This window comes from Malaya genurostris, chromosome 3 (assembly GCF_030247185.1).
Source record: "Malaya genurostris strain Urasoe2022 chromosome 3, Malgen_1.1, whole genome shotgun sequence".
Taxonomy (NCBI): Eukaryota; Metazoa; Arthropoda; class Insecta; order Diptera; family Culicidae; genus Malaya; species Malaya genurostris.
In genome coordinates, this window is record NC_080572.1 from 239,334,232 (window position 1) to 239,352,536 (window position 18,305).

General features: G+C 36.0%; 2 protein-coding genes across 6 annotated transcripts in view; both read left to right on the plus strand.

Moving 5' to 3' along the window:
* The window catches only part of LOC131439389 (peroxisomal targeting signal 2 receptor), a 57,154-nt gene extending 43,893 nt beyond the window's left edge, over positions 1-13,261 (plus strand). For 4 of the 5 annotated variants that reach the window (XM_058610331.1, XM_058610330.1, XM_058610332.1 and 1 more), the window contains exons 2-5: positions 11,499-11,710; positions 11,780-12,172; positions 12,234-12,436; positions 12,501-13,261. In XM_058610331.1, coding sequence (XP_058466314.1) covers positions 11,510-11,710; positions 11,780-12,172; positions 12,234-12,436; positions 12,501-12,669 — 966 coding nt within the window. In that variant the 5' untranslated portion in view covers positions 11,499-11,509 and the 3' untranslated portion in view covers positions 12,670-13,261. Of the gene's footprint in view, positions 1-3,470; positions 5,037-11,498; positions 11,711-11,779; positions 12,173-12,233; positions 12,437-12,500 lie in introns of those variants that run through there. The other variant, XM_058610327.1, reaches the window with a different exon arrangement.
* A 4,853-nt stretch (positions 13,262-18,114) lies between these two features.
* LOC131438595 (HIV Tat-specific factor 1) overlaps positions 18,115-18,305 on the plus strand; it is a 188,283-nt gene continuing 188,092 nt past the window's right edge. The window contains exon 1 of the mRNA XM_058608706.1: positions 18,115-18,275. The gene's annotated coding sequence lies outside the window, so the exon portion shown is untranslated. The remainder of the gene's footprint in view (positions 18,276-18,305) is intronic.

Here is an 18,305-nt window from a genome sequence, read left to right on the forward strand (position 1 = left end):
GGTACACATTGATGATCACTCTACTGCAGTAAACTTCACATTCTAACACACAACCTTCGCTGACGTGTCGAACGGGCAGCATTTAGTTCTTCATTCGTTTTTCTTCCAATCAAAGCTAAGTTTTACCACTACCGTCAGGTTTAATTCACCTAATGATGTAATGATGCCTTTCTCATGTTCATATAATATTGTGGTATTCTATTCAAAATTTTTCTCTTCGATTTTTGAAAGAAACCAAGAGATTGTTTGTGTATAGCATACAGAATAAAACAGTGCTTTGATTGCGTAAGTCATCCTTCAGAAAACGAAATGGGTTCACTATTATATGCACTTCCGGCACCGGAACCCGAGAACCGGTATAATCAAAGTCGGTTCGTACGGCCACCAACTAACATTACACACAAATTCTTCTCCTACGCACTCTGAATTGCGATTTAAATGTTTGTTGCATCCGAAAATATTTTAAGTGACGATGTTCAAAATTGAACACACTTTACCCTACAACTCCGGAACCGGAAGTCGGATCCGGATGAAATTCAGGAATTCCGTATAGGACCGGGAGACCTTTTATTTGAATCAAAGTTTGTGGAAATCGGCCAAACCATCGCTGAGAAAAGTGAGTGAGATCTATTTTGGTATATATGCCCACTATTTCCGGTACTTCCGGAACAAAAATGGAATTTAACCGATGAATTGGATTTAACCGATGTTAACTAGCCCATGTTGCATCCATTTGAAGCTAATCACATTAAATGACCTATTGCGGATGGGGTTTTCAAAGGTAATTCAACATTTGGTGGATATTTTGACAAATTGGCTCAAATAAAATAAATACTAAAAACGGCCAAAATACCTCTATTACCCTATATGTATTTCTGTATCGAGTACAAAAATCGGTATAGTTGGCAGCGCTGCTTACAATTGAATGAGAGAGCGCCCTTCAAATGAGATTCATGTAAACATTCGAATTGATTCAAGATAATGGATGAAAAGTAAACCAGTCATGATAACTGAAATATTAAAATAAAACATAAATAAAATGTTCCCCTTTCGATTTTCATTATTAATACTTTGGAACACATCTCAATACATTTCAAGCAGTTGAAAGATGTCGATTCAAACTAGCTGGTGATAATCGTAAACTCAAATGAGAACCGCCACTCTCTATTTATAATTCTGGCCGGAGAAAGTTTTGGTTATCGAGTTGATGTCCACGCTAGAGATGGGCAAAATGGTTCATTTCAAAGAACCGTTCAGAACTTGATTGCTCTACCGAAAGAACTAGTTTTCTTGAACCATTCATTCGAACTTCAGAAATTTTGAATGTTTTATTTTTTCATAGGTTGCTAATATATTCAATTTCTGCTGCATTTTTACAAACGCAACTACGACCGTTTCAAAATATACAGCTATTAATACATTTTCTTACTGAATTCAACCACTTTTATTTCTCTTGAAAAGATTAGGAAACTGTCATTGTTCAACAAAGAACTTTCGTTCACTCATTCTTCCAGAAGAACTAGTTCTTCTGTACCGTTCGCGAACGAATAGCCCATCTCTAGTCCATACCGATTCATTCTAACTTGATCACGAGCATTGAAGACAATGGAGCTGTTAGACGACTTAGAGCAAGCAAATCTTCAAGTGACTAGATACGGTTATTCAATTGACGATGAATTTTCGAAGCTTTATTTAAGTATGGCAACAAAAGTCAAATGGACCCAGTAAATCCGAACATCGGACGCATCGTGCAAGAAAGCTTTTGATTGCGTTTCGAGCTTGCATAGTGTGTCGGTAGAACAAAAGAGTGAAGATATACCAAAGCAGAGAGCGGATGTCTGATTACTCAGGTGATGAGATATATCGGGGTTGGATTTCCAACCTCGAACATAGGGTCAGAGTTTTTCTGGCCCTAAGAGGCGAATGACCTAAAGGTTAAAGCCTCTATGATCGAAACAAAAGAATGTTTAACACTCTTTCACACCCTATCGGGAAGATGGCGGCTCGAAAATGTCTTGTTTGATATTCCTTCGCTCTGTTTTTCTAGCGATGCATAATGTAAACATAAAGCTTTTTTTATGTCGACGCGGTTGATGCAAATGGTGCAGAATTGTCCGATGACGGGCCGATTGAAGCGCTACGATCGGCCCTATATCGTGCTCAATCGGTCCGATAATCGGACCGATGATCGGACTTATGCGGGTCTACAAATTTCACTGGGGATATGCTGACAGTCAATGACCATAAATTTCATTTTCATCTTATAATATTCGATTGAAATGAAGTTTTACCGCACTGGCTTCGACTCAAGACTGGCGTTTGCTGTTCTTGCATGCACTTTCTTCGAATCGTTAGAAACTGTTACTTTTGTGTCCAAGAAGAAGTTGTGGACAAGAAATCGGACATTTTAAACAAATTTACACTTAAAAGAAAGGAAAGGTTTTTCCTATAACTAGAAAATCGGACCGAAAAGAAACGCACATTTATTTTTTTGAATTTTTTCATTTAAAAATTGTAATTTAAACAAATAGGGTAACTGCTCTCTATTTCATCTGAGCTCCTATTTCCATTTCATCTCTTCATCTCATAACTTTGAACATGAATCATATCTTTTAACGTACCTGAACCAAACTGTGGAATATTTCAAAACGTTTATTCAAGCTGTTGTCACACTTTACATTGAAAAAAAAATGGGTTTAAATCCTTCTGTGATCGTTTTTCCATATAAAATAATCTCACTTTTCGATTTAGGAATCATTTTCATCTCAAGTTTTACAGTTCGTCGCGTTTCTGAATATTTACTAATTGCTTCGTCTCAAAACATGATCACTATTTTACATAATCACACCAGAACGGTTCACTTAATTCACTTGATTGCGCTTTGTTTTAATCTCATTTTACATCCAAGTTTTCTCATAGTGTTATAGAACAGAAATGTTTTTTCGTCTTCAAATTCTCACCAACAATCCATAACATTAGTTTAATTATATTATTATTTTTATATATCAACAAAACTGTCGGCTTCGAATATTACCATAAAGAGCGTGTTAAATACTAAACAAATAACCATTGTGATAAATCTAGTAGCACTGGTTTCATTCCGATATATGTCAACATAACGCTGTTAAGTGTGTGTGTTTCATCGATTTTTTTTTTCATTTTTGAAAGTGCCATTTTTTCTTAACCTTATAGTAAATTTTTTAAAGTAAATCGAAAGGAAACGGAAACGTCCCACGAAAGAGTCGAATTGTTTCCAAACTGGTTTTAAAAATATTGTCTCACAGTTGGCATGAGGCCCTTTTAAGAAGAATATTAACACTTTGAACTTGAGAGTGGAATAGTGCAATGTTTTATTTGGATTGCTATCGCTTTTGCTAATTAATACGAGGAATATAGAACCAACGATAGGATGAATAAAAATCCATTGAGATGAAATTAGAAACAGAGTAGTCGAAACATCATAAGTGTTTTCAGCTGTTTTATGAATATTAGTTTAATGTTCTAGAAATGTGAAACAATTCTCAATGTGGAGCATGGCAAATGAAGCAGAAATATGAAACAGTTATAGTGATTTTGGATTTGAATGGATTTTCGGATCTCAAAAAACAACACAATTTACACAATTTTTTTCCTAATTGTTAGCGACCAAAGGGGTGCTAAATAAAACTCGAGAATGTTTCTTAAAGATTCATTAATTGATTTGCTGTTATTATATCTAATTTATCTGTAATTTAGTATCTACATAGATGAGTGAATATGTTTCATGTGTTGAAGATGTAAGGGTTGAAGGGAAGCTTTTTTAAATATATCACAGTGAAAGACATCATCACAGCTCTAGGTGAGGTCAAACAAATTTTGAAGTTTATAGATTAGTCCCGTGGTGTATGATGACTCGCGATAAAATTTCGCGCCTCTATGGGAATAGAACAACTACACGTTCGAAATGACCGGATAAACAAAAAACAACACTCACACAAACGTATCGAAGCATCGAATACATCGCACACCGTTGAAGCGCATCGAGATACGTTCGCTCCCTACTAGCTAGACACGGCCTGCTTCCACACTATCATGGCTGGCTGTGGAAGCACGTGGAGCACGCTAACGCTCCAATGGTTACGATTAATCGCTCCACCAGGTTCATGGGTGTCGGGTTCAACGACGGGTGTCGAGCCCCTACCCCAGAAAGGACAGTGCTCAACATACTGGAGCTGTCGTCCGGTGACGATTGCATAAACTACATAAACTAACTTCCGGCGTACTTCGAACTGGCACAACTCAAGAGCTACGTAATTCAACTCCATTGCAAAACAGGCTCGTGAGCGGCCTCACAAAAACACTGCCGCGTGTTGTCTGATGGGAGCAAACGCCGTCAGTGATAGCTCGCGACCAGCAACTAGGAAGACGTTGATGACGACGACGACGACGACGACGGTGTAGTGTTGTTTAATAAATAATGAAAGCTACTTACCAGCTCAGTTGTTCCTCCGACGAACCTTGCTTACACTTGGAATCTAATCTCGTCGTCGAAAGACGTGGTCCATATCTAAGTTAAACTAAGTACTAACTAACAGTGAACCTGATGGACTTGGTGGTATTACGACAGCGGTTGCCAGTGATTGACCTTGGTAGTGGCGGCACGGCACCGCACACCCGAAGTGCCCGCCAGCAGTTCGCGGACAGTCCGTGAAGTGACTGATTGTTGTTTTGATACGGGCTCTCTCGCCTCTTATCGTGCCACCTCAGTCAGTGTTTGGAAAGCCAATCAGCAGAAGTAACCTAAAGTACGGTGCGATACTTTCACGGCTCGTCTCCGGCGTTGCTTGGCGAGGTGCCTTCGTCGGCTGGTTTTGTAATTGGCGAATAAAAAAGATCGCTGCTAGCCAAAAAGAAGATGTGGTTTGAATAACAGTTGTTGAAGGGTTGTTTTGTTGTTGATTGTTGATTGGATTTGCTAGTTTCGGTACCGGTATTGTGCTTTTTAAGCGGGCGAGGCTCTGGAGCGGTGAGGTCCAACACAGCAGATAGCAGATCCAGTAAGTGTTCTAAATTGTTTTAATCATACAATTTTTATTTTTATTTAAGTTTATCATTTGAGTAGCATTGTTAGCTGATTGAACAATAACATGACATAGGTTCTTGATAATCTAATCAGACTATAGCTACTATGGCAAGGTTACAAAGTAACCAAGAAGCTTAGCTTACGCATTGCGTAGATATAGGGAGAGTCCTTCGTATTTATCCCCACACTTAAATACAGTTCTACCTCTTGATTGAGTTCAATTATCAATACTACAACGGTTAAGCGCCGCACTAAATTCTAACCACTTCAAAACTTTTGACGTGAATTCCGTTCACTGCAAAATTGACAGTTAGTTGGTATCTGGCTGTAGATCTGAACTAATTGAGACAGTAGACAGTTTTTTAAATCAAGTTTTAGGAATAACATTTTGTTCAACATTGTGCAAATAACACTGATCCCTGCATACTGATAGGTAAACCGAAATCAGAACAACTTAGAAGAAAAAAAAAGTTAGCTAATTGTTCTTGGCAGCCGGCAACCAGGAATATTAAAAATTATTATTTTCTTTCGTCCCGTTTGGCATACGACAGAATTCCTCGTGTTACCTAGAATTGCACAGGGACGTCGGTGATGGTGAAATTTATTCGTCCGTGTCCTTCACTGGTGTTTCCCTGGTTTCACTTCTTTTAGTAAACTATGGTTTTAACTTATTTTCAAATGCATATTTAAAATCATCTGTAGAATTGCTGAATAATGACATTGCGAGGAAGCACATATCAACCGGATAACGTTTGTCTATCTTGGTATTACCCAAATTGTATTGATTCTTTGTTTAGGAAGTGGCCCGGTAGGAAGTTTATTTTGCGCAAAAATACGCATCATTTAGTCTGATTGAATTGGAACATGATAACTTGTGAGAAACTCTGTTCGGTTCAGATTTAAGGGTTGTTTGTTTAATATGCATGTTCACTTACAGATGAGAAAGACTGAAATTGTTTTCTATACAGAGAAACTATAAGTTCATAGATTTAGTTTAGAAACACAGGCTTTGAAACCATATGAGAGAAAAGTCCGACTAAAACTAGGCTACAGCGTTTCATAATCACAAACAAAGATAAATAAAGCAGGAAAATTAAATACCTTCGTAATCCTAGATATTCATTCAAAATTGAAATTTGAAAATGTAGTTGTGTTAATATATATCTGGTGACAATCATAGGACGAACTTTTAATAAATCTCAATTCGCGGGAATGAAATGATGTGGAAGATCTACCGACAGCCGGCTGTCTAGAGTTTCACGAATGCCGAAAAGGTTTTGTTTCGTGTACCGTACTTCATTTTGAAATCTTATTGATTTCCAAGTCTTACCCAGTTTTTATCCCATCCAAGCAGCAGTTCGTAAATAATTCTGTTTTGTATGTTACACGGTTTGAAACATGGTGGCAGCATGTTTCCTCATAACTTAATTTGTTGCCAAGTAGCTATTTGGGTTATCAAGCACAGCATCTTTCTATCATATTGAGTAAATTACTATTCATTCGTTATTGTTACTTTTTTCAAGTATGCATTTAATTACAACAGTTCTTTTAACAACCAGTTGAAAATAGGTTTGTTTAACGTTGCGAAACCATTATGTATACGTTAGAGATGGCCGGGTAAGCAATTTCTTAAAACCCGAACTCGACTCGTACTAGATTGAAAGTAAAAAACTTTTACCGGTATCCGACCCGAACCCGAGAATAATTTATCCTTCAAACTCGAACCCGATCAAAAATAAAAATATTTAATTGTACCCGACCCAAACCCGAAAAAACGGGCTAGAATCCCCAAAACCCAACCAAATTTTTCAAACTGTATCCGGAAATTTGTACCCGGAACCCGACCATCTCTAGTACACGTAAGAGTATTTGCAAATCGTTGCTGTGAATTGATGTAGCAGTAACATAAATGTTACAGGATTATAACATACAATTTCTGCCCTGATTTACACAGCTTTCGGTTGGTTTTCGCAACGTAATGATAATGTAAATACAACCCAGAAAATTTTTTTTAATTGATTATCTCATACTACTGAATCTTTCTCAGTAAATTATTCCCGTACTTATGTCCTTCTTGATATCGCACTTCCAAAGTAACTGAAACTTCGGATTTATTCGAGAGCCACACATCTAGCTCTAATCTGAGATTAAACTAGCTCTCTAAGATAAAACAATGCGCAACTCTCATCTCAAATTAAATCAAAAATTTTGCTCATTATTTAGGATTATTTTATCAATATTCATTTCAATTGTAGAATCACCAGGTTATAAACGGATTACTCGACTTACGTTTAACCATAGATAACAGAATAATGTGTAAATTTTTTAATTTGCTATGCGTTGAATACACTACTGCCACCTACTCGACTGTTCGCCGCAATCTTTCTAAACGTTAAACTACGTTCCGGAACGATAACAATATCCTCCTGCCTGGTATAGAAATATTCTAGCTAATTGAACACTTATCACGCGATTTCCACGTCGCATAAATCACACGATAATTCGAACGAAATAAAACAAAAATAAACTTGTCACTTTAATCAATAGCAAATACAAAAATCTAGTGTGAGGGAATGTTGCAGCCAAAATGGTGGCTCGTGTCGATCGTGGTGACATCTGCAAGTGTTCGCCATGCTGAATGAGCAAATTTTACACAGTTTATATGTAAGCCTCTTGGACGGGAACTGACAATTGTTATTCCACTTCGATATCCAGTTTCAGACCAGCTCGTGATTGGTTGAAATTGACATAAGCAGGTGCAAGTTGTTGAAATTAATATTACTGCAGGGTGATAGAAAACGTGTTGTCAGTATCGTCGGTAACAATGTATTTTGAGATTGCATATTTTGTTTTTCGGATAATCTTATTAAAATTATTGATTATCATATTGATTATGTTAGTTGTAATTGAGAATAACACCAAATCTTTGGATACTTCTATTTGTTAGTATTTATCTCAAATTGAATATTTTAGACACTGCATAAAGCTGCAAAAAGTAATGTGTTTTAGAAAAAAAATTAAACTGTTTCAACTGAACGTTTAATTTAAAACAATCATCAGAGCTATAATTTTGACTGATATAACGTTTGTCTAAGTGTTTTCAATTGATAAATAATTGCATGTTGTAAGGGGAGAAGCTTTTCAGAATGAATAATTATCTCTACTGGCAACAGTGATCGCAAGGAATGTATTATTTATAACAGGGAGCAACCGGAGTAAAAAGAGAAATATTTTTTTCTGGAAAAAGAAGCCAGTTATCTGACCTTGTCCTAGTGTAAGACTGTATACCTGTTTTCTGTGCTATAATGTAAGGTAGTTAAAAAAGAAAGATAGCCAATTACTTATTGCTATACGAAAGTGTAAATATGCAAAAAGAAGCTGTCAGCTTCAGATTGGATTTTCAATACTTTGCATCAAATAATCATTCCAAAACGCTGCTATGCAAAAATCACTTCCAACGTATTTTCTACTACCACATCATGAAAGTCAGACTAAGAAAAGTTAGAGCTTAGTTCTAGACCTGGAACTGAATTTTGAATCCTACTTCTGAAACTGAATTAAGAATATGGATTCTGGAACCAAATTTTGGACCTGGATTCTGGAACGGAATTGATGATCTAGATTCTGGAGCTGTTTTCTGATCGTGAATTCCAGAACTGAATTCTGAATCTGAATTCTGGAACTGAAATCCAAGCCCTGAACTAAATTCTTTGACTGACTTGGGACTCTACTCAGAGCCCGGAGTTTGAAACTGAACTCTGAAGCTACATTCTGGAACAGAATTCCGAACCTGGAACCAAGGTTGGCATTTATTGTATCAAAGAACGCTCTCTACCAACTCTTCACACGATTCAATAAGTGCCATCAAAGAGGGACGGATATCATATCAGCAACAGAAAACCGACATGTTTCATTTAGCATAGAAGGGACACCAGTGCAAGAGCGAATTTTACTCGATTACCTATCTGAGCATCACGGGTTTGCACGCCTCTGTGGGAATTCTCTCTGAAACAACAAACAGTCGCTTATTCTCGTTTTACGATCCGATTATATATGGGCATAATTGCGATAAAATCATTTTACTATTGCTGCTTATTCTAGTTGTGTGCATATAACCTTTGTATGAGTTGTGTCTATGAAAAGATCTGTAACTGCTCCACACCAGGGTTTTGAAATATTGTAACCTAATATGAGAATCATCAAGTCGAATCATCGATTCGAATCTCTGCGATAATTGTCAACTTGCGATTCTCTCTTGGTAAATTCCACACAGCGCCGATCATTGCAAAACTGCTGATTTTTAGAAAATTGCAAGAGATTTCGCTTATTTTATTAATTTGGAAATTATTTTGGAATCAAATTGAAAACGAACTTTTCAACACTTGAAAAAGAAAATTTGATGTTCTACGTTTTTGCCTAAGAACTTCTGAAAGAATGTTCATTTAGTGATAAAATTCAGCAAAATGATTGAAAAATTATCACGTATGAGCAATGAAAGCATTATTTGTGCAGTATAATCTGCAAACAAATAATGTATGGTTCAGACGGTCCGTCTCCTTCCGTCACCGTCACCGGAACGTCAGCGTCCGTCAAAATTAGTTCAATACTAGTATGTCTCCATAAGAATGCATTGAACTAATTTTGACGGTGACAGTGACGGAGGTTGACTAGGACGGAAAGTGATGGACCGTCTGAATCGTACTTAAAGTTATTGCCAGCAAGAGAAAATTAGGCTGCTTCGCCACCGTTGATTTTTGAGAGACATTGGCAATTCGTTCGAAGTACCGGATGGCAACTTTGAGAAGCTATTTCGAATGAGAAAATATTTGACTGCCCAAGTAACAATTCGAATGCCTAATGGTTTTGATTGTAATTTATAGGAGTTTTGTAATTGATTTTTCAATCACTACCTGTTTTATGACGACTATAATAAATGTCTCTTTTGACAAGTAATATCATAGTTTTCAAAGCTTCTATAAAACGTTTTACCCAGACTAACAACTGGACTAAAAATAAAACAATGTGTACTAGAATAAAACCATGCAAACACTCTTAATATTGCTTTCAAACATTTTCTTTAAAACATTATTGTCAGTTAAATTCTTTCATAAATCTAGTTTTGTGTGTGTGCGTGTTCATTGGATGACAGTTTCACTCAGAGCAAATTTGAGGGTTCTAAAGTACATTTATGACACATTTGTTGTGGGCTATTTGATTTATTGCTTCTTGGGTTAAGCGTAATTTGCATTGAAGAAAATTTCATGGCCGCCATTATGATGTCCTATACCGTAGCATTTATTGACATCAAATATACTTCGAAATGCAAAAACGAATAAAAATGATGGGCTTTAATGATTCATTTTCAGAACGTAATGACAAAAATGACGAAGAATCACAAAAAATAATTATCAAAAATCATGGAGATTTTCGCAAAAACTGCATTTATTTCAAGGCGATTAGTTATAATTCTTATTTTCATCTAAATATTCACGATAAAAATAAAAGCGCATGAAGTTTTTAAGTTAGGAAAAAAAACCTAAAACTTGTAAATGAAATCTAATATATTCTTACTGATTGCATTCAAAGCAGACATGACACACACATAGCCATGAAAAATATTATCAAAACGACAATTTATTCATAGCGGAATTCATTTCTTCCGAATAAATTAAATGTTGATCGTATAGCTAGTTTCAAAATTTTCTTGAATTTGGAGTTTTAACGCAGGTTTATGCTAATTCTTCACTTTGCTTTATAAACCTTATGAAGAATGGTCCACTTGGCAGGAACATGCTCTTATAGAGGTTCTCAGTAGGCTTTCGTGAAGTTTAAAGTTTTAATGCAAGATTTATTATGTAGCATTAAAGACAGCTACAAGTATTTATTAATATTAAAATTGTTACTTGGGTGAAAAGTTAGGTGTTAGATCAACTCTTTTTCAAATGTCGAAAAAATTCTTGAACTTGACGGGAATTCCAAATTAAGAAAATAAACCAAATTTATTTGCAATTTTCCCTTAATATATTTTGTCACCGGAATTCGGTTCATGAAACAATCGATTTGAAACGTCAAATCAATTATAAATGCGAACGGCTATCGTAACAAGACTACTAGATCATCAGCGGGAATAAGCAATATAAATTGAAGTTGCTATAATCTGGCCTTTTAGAGCAACATTAAATCAGAATTCATCGTAGGGAAATACGGGGTGATATCCTTCAACTTTAATACTTTTGTAAACCTCAACTTGTGTAATCCAAATGCCATTATGTGGAAATTGCTCACTATGGTAAAATTCTTCAATTCTATTTGGAACTGAATTCAATTATAAAATAAAAATAGCACAAAAGTGCGGGAAATCGGCCGTAATTGGTTAAGCCCGCTAACAAACTAATAAAAACAATAAAATTAACCTCACTTTTCCGTTCACTTCCAGTCACATCGACGATGTCAACGTTCTTCACCACCAACCGGCACGGTTACAGCGTGCGCTTCTCGCCCTTTAACCCGGACCAGTTTGTGGTGGCGTCCAGTCAGTTCTACGGATTGGCCGGTGGAGGAACCCTGTACTTCCTGGAATTGTCCTCGGACGGCGGTGGAATCGTGGAAAAGCGAACCCACAACTGGACCGACGGATTATTCGATGTGGTAAGTAGCTGAGCCATCGGTCAGACGTTTGATCGTTTTTACTAATAATTGTTTGTTTTCTTTTCGCAGACATGGTCCGAGTCGAACCAGGAAATTGTGGTATCCGGCTCGGGAGATGGAAGCGTCCAGCTGTGGAATCTCAATCTTAGTGCCAACAACGGACCACCGCAAATGGTCTACCGGGAACACAAGAAGGAAATTTACAGCGTCGACTGGAGCAAAGTTCCGTACGAACAGCTCTTCATCAGTGCCAGCTGGGACAGCACTGTGAAAATTTGGGATCCAATCCGGAACCATTCTTTGAGCACTTACATTGGCCATACACAACTAGTCTACAATGCGGTGTTTGCATCGCACATCCCCAACACATTCGCTAGCGTCAGTGGCGACGGAATGTTGAAGATTTGGGATATTCTGTGTTACGATTTACCAATTGCCAGTATAAAGGCGCACGAGGGAGAGGTAATTTATTTTTGGAAAACCTTACGAATGATTACGTTTAAAAACAACTTTTTCATTGTAGGTCCTAACGGTCGACTGGTGCAAGCACGACTCGAACGTTCTGGCCACCGGTGCCTCCGATGGTCTCATTCGAATATGGGACCTGCGTAACTTTGGCATCCCTCTGTCGGAACTGAAGGGCAATGAATTTGCCGTACGGAAGGTACAATTCTCACCGCACAGTCCATCGGTACTGGCCAGTGTCGGATATGATTTCACCACCCGGTAAGTAATTTCACCAAATTAACCACTCACAGTTTATTAATCAGCGTTTTTTTTTTTGCTTCAGAATCTGGGATTTCAAAAAAAGCAACGAGGCTCTGGAAACGATTAAGCACCATTCGGAGTTCACGTACGGACTGGACTGGAACCGACGGCGACAGAATCAGCTCGCCGATTGTGGCTGGGACTCACTGGTGCATGTTTTCAAACCGGATTGCCTTGCGGACAAAATTTAAGGCTGTTGCGGTCAAATTTAAAGAATGTTCTATCGAGAAAGAGAGAAACGGAATGCGCAAATCAGGCTAACAGAAAATTAATGGAATTTTGTGAAAAAATAGAGGCAAAAATTAACCAAATTGTGATTTAGGAAATAAGTAGTCTAAAAATAACAGTTGGCCAGAAACTATTTTAGGAATGTCGCGAAAACGATTTGTTTAAAATAACTGAGCAAAACAGATGTGTAATAGTTGTATTGGTGTAGGTTGAATCCAAAACATAATTCATTGATAATATATTGCGAACGGTAAGGGTTAAAGGTTGATGGAGAGTTAAAGCCAGAGAGCTGAGATCAAGTCACACGTTGAAAAAAATAACGGTAGTTTATATTAAACTGTAAGATTGTTTTATCTATTGAGTAACTTCTGTACTTAAAATTTGTAATTAGCTCGAAGGTGGGTAAATATCAAGAGATTCAAAATTAGTCAAAAATTATAATTGAGATGCTTGGTTTGATAGTTCTACGAATTTTATGTTATTTTTTGTTATCAGGTGTCTTGTGAACGCAAAATTGAAAAAATAAATTAGGTATTTTATACGTTTTGACAAAAATCAGTTTTATTTATATTCACAGAAACTCCCAACTACGACTATTACTAACGATGCAATAAATCACTCCCGGTGAACATACCAAAGATGTTAAAACCGGAGCTAAGTTGAATGCCAAGAGAAGGTGTCATTTGCTGTTAGGTTATTATCAAACGATTGTCTTCATAATAAGCTGAGCTGGGCGTAGATAACAGAAGTTAAGATATGAAAAACTAGATAGCGCAAACAAAAGATCTTCTCAGCAGTCACGACTAGATGGCGCTCTTAGAAGACTCGACCATCCTATTCAGTGTTGCCAGGCGAAAAAAATAAAACACCGGGAGGAGTTTTCGAAACCTAATGTTGTTTTTCATTAACAGAAAGCGCTCGTCGCAAACAGTATGACGTTTTATGTCGTTCATTGGTTTGCTGACTAATAGTATGTTCACATTAGCGCTGATATCACTTAATATACCGAGATGATATGGATATCACGTCGAAGCGTTCACATATGAACGATATGATATCGTTTCACAATTAAATTGTCATTTTAAATATCCTCATTAGAAATAAGGTCAGTAATATTACCTTTCTCTCTTAAAATTCAATCGATAATTGAAGTTTCGCATTTATCGATTTTCGAACGCCAGTATTCGTTGATAAAATCAAAACTATAATGATTGTTTATTGCCACTCTCAAAGTGACATTTATAAATGAGTGCGTTCAATGCCATTATCCGAGTAGCTAGTCGCGACTTTCGACAATTCGACATGATATTATTCATGATTTACGGATATCATGCAGAAATGATGATATGCGTTGACATCAAATTGTATGGCATATGAGGTGATATGGAACATGATGTCGTCGTATATCAATTATATCCGCATATCACTTGATATCAGCGCTAATCCGTACATACTATAAAAAATGAAACACATACAATTGGCTTTCTAACGACAGTTCGACATGGTGCTGTTGTACAAATGATTATGTTTTCGAATGAAGCTGTCAAAATTCAGAGGAATGTTTATTCTTCAGTGAATTTTTATTTATTTGTGGTTGAAATTCGAATAATCAAAGATTTTCCTGTTGTAGTTAGGGGAAAACATTGATTTCTAGTAATTTAAATCTTTAATTTCGATTACGAAAATTGATGACATAACCTCACTTAGCATCAATATCTAAATATAGTTTTGTATTGAAGAAATTAAAGGTTTACTTTTTACGAAAAGTTGAATGAATGCAAAAGTTTTACCCATTTCGTAGGTTTGTTTGAGGAAAAAAATACTATGTCAGTAACTATTTCCGCATTTACTACTCGATTCCTATATTGCTCTACGTGATAATTTGTTAACATCATCGTTTTCTTGGTCCATAAAGTGTCGCAAAGCTGATTTACCGGTAGCGACACCTGCCAATGAAAAATGGAACCAAGAAAAGGAGGATTCTTTCGGAAATTTTCATATCGGCAGTAGTGATTTGCAACATTTTTATCGTTTATTCAATAGTACAAATAGATATCAATAAAAGTACACTCTGAGTAGAAGAAAATCGATTTCAAAGTGATTACTACTACTTTTTTTAGTGTAAATTACGATTAAACATGGAAAATCTTCAGAAATATGTGAAATTGAGTAAGGTTAGGTTTTTTCGGATCAACATTTTTTTTAAAACAGAAACCAGTGTAATGTTGATTTCTCGAGTACTAGAATGTATAGCGATCGAGTACTATTTATTTCGGATACTTTATTTGTTATTTCCAGGTATTTGAAAAATGGTATCAAACCAAATTTATTGCTCTATTCTGAATAAACGGTAAGATCAACATTACCACTTCAGAGTAAAAACTTTTTCTTCAACTTCTACTATGATTTTTCAAATGAATTTTCCCGTTTTCATAAGAAATCGTTGAAAAGGTGGAGTAATTAGAAATTTTCCTACCGATTTGACAGCTCTTGCTGAAAGTATCATCTCTAAACAAGCAGCGCCTCTACATTTCAGTTTTGCGACAATATGCCAGTTGTAATTTGGAATGACATTGTTAAAATTTTTTATGTTTTCCAGTATATTTCAATATAGTTGGGCTGAAATTGCAATTCTAGAAGAGATGGATGACAATTCAAAAGAATTGAAATTTTACGCAGTTTTGTACCGTTTTGTGCAATGTTTGCTTTGTTAGTTTATGTAAACTATTGCTAGTTATCTATTTATATCTTCTTTATTTATGAAATACGTCCTCGCATGATATAACATTAACTTGAAATGTTTCATGTAAATGCTAATTGTCACATTGTCGCAAAGCTGATGTACCGGTAGCGACACCTGCTAATGAAAAATGGAACCAAGAAAAGTAGGATTCTTTCGGAAATTTTCATATCGGCAGTAGTGATTTGCAACATTTTTATCGTTTATTCAATAGTACAAATAGATATCAATAAAAGTACACTCGAAGTAGAAAAAAATCGATTTCAAAGTGATTACTACTACTTTTTTTAGTGTAAACTACGATTAAACATGGAAAATCTTCAGAACTGTGCGAAATTGGGTAAGGTTAGGTTTTTTCGGATCAACATTTTTTTTAAACAGAAACCAGTGTAATGTTGATTTCTCGAGTACTAGAATGTATAGCGATCGAGTACTATTTATTTTGGATATTTTATTTGTCACTTCCAGGCATTTGAAAAATGGTATCAAACCAAGTTTAATGCTCTATTCTGAATAAATGGTAGATTTCCACCCCCCTGCTATGGAAGCTGGTTCCTGAAACCGACGCATTTTGTTTTGGTGGCGTTGTTGTCAACAATATTTTAAGCTACGTTCATACCATACAATCAATCCACACTGCAAAACAAGTAATTTGACCTCTTTTTGAATAAGAAAAAAAGTGGTTTGTTATAGTTTGATTATATTCCATCGAAATCTTTTCCTTATGTTGGTGCAACCGCATGAAGAAAGATGTGAACACTGCTTAAACACAGCATTTGAAAGCGAACTAGAACCAAAAATTTCGTCTTCAAGCCAATTGTATTCAGATGACAATCGCATCACCGGGGTGTAGATTTCGCACAATGAACTAAGATCAACATTACCACCTCACAGTAAAACCTTTTTCTTCAACTTCTACTATGATTTTTCTAATGAATCTGCCCGTTTTCAAAAGAAATCGTTGAAAAGGTGGAGTAATTAGAAAATTTCCTACCGATTTGACAGCTCTTGTTGAAAGTCATCTCTAAACAAGCAGCGCCTCTACATTTCAGTTTTGCGACAATATGCCAATCGATATATTGATGAACGTGTTGTCAAATTGAAAGCGTTTTTCATCCACTTAGTCGAGTAATTATGTATTTCATTTTTTTATATGGGAAATCGATGATAGTTCCGCATGTCTAAAATCGGACCGGGAATAACCGAACTAAGTGTGTAGGGCCATCGACTAACCAAACTTAAAAATGGATGGATAGCAATTTTTAATAGTCGTTAGCTCTTAACTCCGAAACCGGTAAAATCTGGTCGATTAATTTTGTTTGTGATTTCTCAACATTATAAAGCCATTTAGGATCAAAAATTCTTAAAAATTTGTTTCCAGCATACATTTTATTAACATTTAATGGAGGCTTAAAATTTTGTTTTGTAGCATACAAAAAAAATTGTCGGAAGGTTCGCATTTAATACCGAATACTGTAAAAACCATGCAAAGAGTTTTAAATGCTGACAGTATTTTCGGTCCTATGGGAATTATTACATCTCTCCAAACTAATAAGCAGTCTCCCTCACCAAATTCCTCAGACATCACTACCATCAGCGGCGAAGCGCTACCTTAACACAAAAGATTGAAGTTGTGTATATTTCATGGATTCCTTCAATCGATTTCCGTTTACATTAAATTGTTGATCGATAGTGAGGAAATACTGCAATCAGAAATTCTTCTTTTTTTGAAAGGTAACTCTTTCTGAAATTTCTTCGAATCGTAGTTATGTATTCTTCATAATGATGATTTCACGAATTTTTCATAATGATGATTTCACGAACACAGAAACTCAATTTTTAACAGCAGCAGTTGTATTAAACTAGCCTTTCATTGTTTTAAACAAGAGTTGATCAAATCGGTGGGGTAATTTTTTGACTGCATCTTGTTTTTAAATTCTAATGAACCTTTTTTTTTGTTTAGAACAGAACGTCACAATGCCATTTGTCGAATGTCCAGGAATAGTATGTAAAATATTCAAAACTAATGATTTTCGATTGATAAACATTCTTGTAATCGAGATGTCCTCTAAACATTGGTATTTTGAAAACAATAATTGTTTATCAGAAATATACCTAACTCAATTTTACACTTTTCTGAAACTTTTCAAATATTATTCAGAGTTCTCACCTAGAAAAGTAGCACTTGTCACGTTCAATTTAATTTTCTTACCCTCCGGGTTCATTTCCGTTGCTGATGTCAATTTTATTTTAGTTTTCATACGCAGATGTCTCTAGCGGCAAAGTGGCAGTTTTCTTAAAAACTTGCGTTATGGCTACACTGATTGAAAGCTTTCCATAGCAGAGATGCCATGTCTTCAGAATTGTATGCAAATCTACATCTACATCTGAATTTCAGAAAAAAATCTGCTGATATGTTTTATTTGCAGACTTGAAACTCACGTTTTAGCAGACATTTGTCAAAATTTACACACTTTTGAAATCTCCGCGGACTGCTAAACCAATGCCGTGCATCATTCTTTATGATCTCTAAGTCCGCCGACTTACTTTAGCGATTACATACCTTTTCAACCCTGCTTGTTAATATTTGAAATTTCCACCTGGCATCTCTGCTGCCTGCGAAGGCTAAAGCTGCACCGCAAAATAGCTGTCATAACCAGCTGTTTACAGTTTTGATTTGATTGGTTTATTTACGAGTTAGTTTTGTGCAATTGTGCCGGTGAAAAACTGTGTTTCTTCTACGCAAATATCGCAAAGTGCATAATAACCACTTAGTTTCTGTGAGAATTTAGTGCACCATCATCAAGCAATTTGAAATTCAAACCCTCGGTAAGTTGTGTGTTTATTTTAATTGATGAG